This window comes from Odontomachus brunneus, unplaced genomic scaffold (assembly GCF_010583005.1).
Source record: "Odontomachus brunneus isolate Ranch 3 - 2012 unplaced genomic scaffold, Obru_v1 Obru_scaffold_672, whole genome shotgun sequence".
Taxonomy (NCBI): Eukaryota; Metazoa; Arthropoda; class Insecta; order Hymenoptera; family Formicidae; genus Odontomachus; species Odontomachus brunneus.
The window spans coordinates 522-3568 of NW_022640122.1; the positions used below are offsets into that span (position 1 = coordinate 522).

General features: G+C 32.2%; 1 protein-coding gene across 1 annotated transcript; it reads left to right on the forward strand.

The window, feature by feature from the left end:
* Positions 1-97: 97 nt before the first annotated feature.
* On the forward strand, positions 98-1654 carry LOC116853750 (calmodulin-like protein 4). The gene is made up of 5 exons (XM_032834944.1): positions 98-265; positions 475-505; positions 601-732; positions 796-978; positions 1040-1654. Exons 1-5 carry the CDS (start codon positions 263-265, stop codon positions 1138-1140), a joined length of 450 nt encoding a protein of 149 aa, XP_032690835.1. The 5' UTR covers positions 98-262; the 3' UTR covers positions 1141-1654.
* The last annotated feature ends 1393 nt before the right edge of the window (positions 1655-3047 follow it).

Sequence of the window (3047 nt, forward strand, 5' to 3'; positions counted from 1 at the left end):
AGAGAGAGAGAGAGAGAGAGAGAGAGAGAGAGAGAGAGAGAGAGAGAGAGAGAGCGTCCCTACAAGGAAGTGAGGTTGACGCTCAGAGCCATCTATTGAGAAAGAGAGAGAGAGAGAGAGAGAGAGAAAGAGTGAGAGAGAGAAAGTGAGATTACAGTTCCATTGTGATGTGCCATATGCTTGTCATGTTAAAGTTGTAAAAAAATAAATAAAGACAAAAGTATTTTAAAAGTGAACAGGACCCTCATAAAACTGATTAACCATGGTAATCTTGATACATATTTTGATTATATTAACAAATTGAAATTTCATTAAAAGGTTATAAAATTAAAAAGTTTTACTTATACTTCTGTGTGTTGCTTATACTTCTGATATTTTGTATTTAATTTTTTTCTTTACACAACAAGTATTTTTAATTTATAGTTTTACCCTTATTTTTTATGTATTTTGGTAATATTTACCATATTTTTGCAGGCACGATATTTCAGGGAAGAAGATATAGATGGTATGTAGGGAATAATGATAAATAGATATAAATTAAATAGATATTATAATTATATGTTGTACATTTGACTCACAAATTCCAAAATATCCTTATAGAGTTCCGAGAATGTTTCTATTTATTTGCACGAAGCGGTCAAATTCGAACACTCGATGAACTTACTATAATTATGAGATCTTTGGGATTAAGTCCAACTATTGCAGAATTAAACAAATATATGAAGGATAAAGGTAACTACTTTTATAATATTTATTAATTTACATAAACATATGTCATTTCTCTATTGATACCAGGTGGAAAAATGTCTTTTGCTGATTTCCTGGAAGTTATGCATCTTCAGACTCATGTGGAAGATCTACCAAAAGAAATCATTAAAGCCTTTCAAGCTGCAGATACATCACATAGTAACACTATTCCAGCTCGCCAATTAGCGCATATGTTGCTTCATTGGGGAGAACAATTGAGTAACAAGGAAGGTTTGTAAACGCCACTTAATCTAATTTTATGCGTAATATTTAAAATATTGTTCTGTTGCAGTGGAACAGATTTTTCGCGAGGCCAATGTATCTTTGAATGGATACGTGAAATACGAAGATTTTGTGAAAATAGCATGTGCACCTGTACCTGATTATTATTGAGCACCTTGTCAAGTAATTTTTATATTAGTATATATATTCTATTATACAGGGTGTCTGGTAACTAATTGAGCAACCCCCGTGTACAGGTAGAACAGGTAAAAATAATCATAAAAGTTATATCCCAGTTTGAAAATTTTCTCAATATTTATTCCGTAATTAATTAAAATGTATAAACGAATGAGCTCACGAGAAGCAGTAGAACAGGCTCTGTGTGTAAAAGAAATGGCTATCTCTTAGCAACGATGAGTAAACAGCTGATTTCGAGGAGGAGTAACAAACGACATGTATACGTTACTTTGACTCATTCTACCCGTACACGGCGGTTGCTCGATCACCAGAGTTACCGGACACCCTGTATATGTATATATATATAAGAGAAGAAGATGCTTATACAAACACGAAAAGACTTATTTATTATAAGAACTTTTATAAAACAAAATTTTTGTAATTTGAGAATATGGTTGTGCAGGCTTATGGTTATACTATATACAATAAATGAAGATATTTTTACATATTTTATTATCTTCATAGGATAAATTGTATCTTGTTTAGTTATTTTATATATTTTGATATTATGTATTTATATCATGTACCAGGTGTAGAAGTATGAAACCGGAATTTTTTTATACAAATAAGACGTCTGTTGTTCGAAAGTGATAAATAATACTTTATTCAAAATAATTTCCACTGTTTTGAACACATTTTTCCCACCTCTCTGGCAGTTTATGAATGCCGTGCCAAAAAAACTTTTCATCTTTTGAAGCGAACCAGTTATCTAGCCATTTTTCCACATTTTCATACGAATCGAAGCGTTGGTTAGCGAGAGCGTGTCCTAGCGATGCGAACAGGTGATAATCGGACGGAGCCAAGTCTGGAGAATAAGCCGCATGCGGTAGTAATTCCCAACTGAACGACTCGATCGTTTCCTTGACCCGTTTTGCTGTATGTGATGGGGCATTATCATGGAGCAAAATGACATTGTGTTGCCTTTTTGCATATTCTGGTCGTTTTTTAGTCAATGTTCGATTTAAATCGATCATTTGTTGTTGGTAGCGATTAGTATTGACGGTTTGACCAGGTTTCAGCAGTTCATAGTTCATAGTTCATAGTTCATAGTTCTTCGTTCCTCACGTCAAAATCACCACTTTTGAATTTTTTAAACCACTCGAAACACTGAGATTTACCAAGAGCATATTCACCGTAAGCTTCGACAAGCATTCGATGTGATTCTGCAGCAGTTTTCTTTAAATGATAACAGAAAATCAATGCTGTCCGCAAATCATAGTTAGTAGGCTCGAAACGTGACATGTTTAAGGTTATACAAAAATATACTAGAGAATGAAAGTTGGGGTTATGTTTGTTGACAATATTCGTCAGCTGTTAGGAGAATATAATAGCGCGGCAGTAGCGGTCTTACGGTCACTAAACTGAACGCTGGCACCATTTATAGGGGAATTCCGGTTTCATACTTCTACACCTGGTATATGATGACTGTTTGGTTATTTTATATATTTGGCATTAATATATTAGATATAAATTCAGATAGCACAAGGAATTCTTAAAAAGATCTTGCCAAATTCAATAAAAGGGGAATGAATTTCTCTTTTTCTTCAATAACAGTGACTGAAAAGTTTCTAATGAGTTCTTAAGTATAACAAGAAATGTCAGTAAAAATGTGTTCAAATAATGATTGTGAAAGAGCTCAGATGTTACATGTATTTTAAAAGTATTCTTTAGCAGTTAATTTTATGTTCAGAATAGTTTTTAATAAAAATTCATGTTTTATAATATATATATTTATTCACTCTTTATTTAATAATATTTATTTCACTCTTTAGTGACTTTTTTATATAATATTATAACACACACACACACACATATATATATATATATATATATATATATAT

Excerpts from the sequence above, each read along its gene's own strand:
- LOC116853750 (XM_032834944.1), top strand. Across the intron at positions 506-600 it reads CAGGGAAGAAGATATAGATG|AGTTCCGAGAATGTTTCTAT; the intron begins GTATGTAGGGAA and ends ATATCCTTATAG. Across the intron at positions 733-795 it reads CAAATATATGAAGGATAAAG|GTGGAAAAATGTCTTTTGCT; the intron begins GTAACTACTTTT and ends TATTGATACCAG.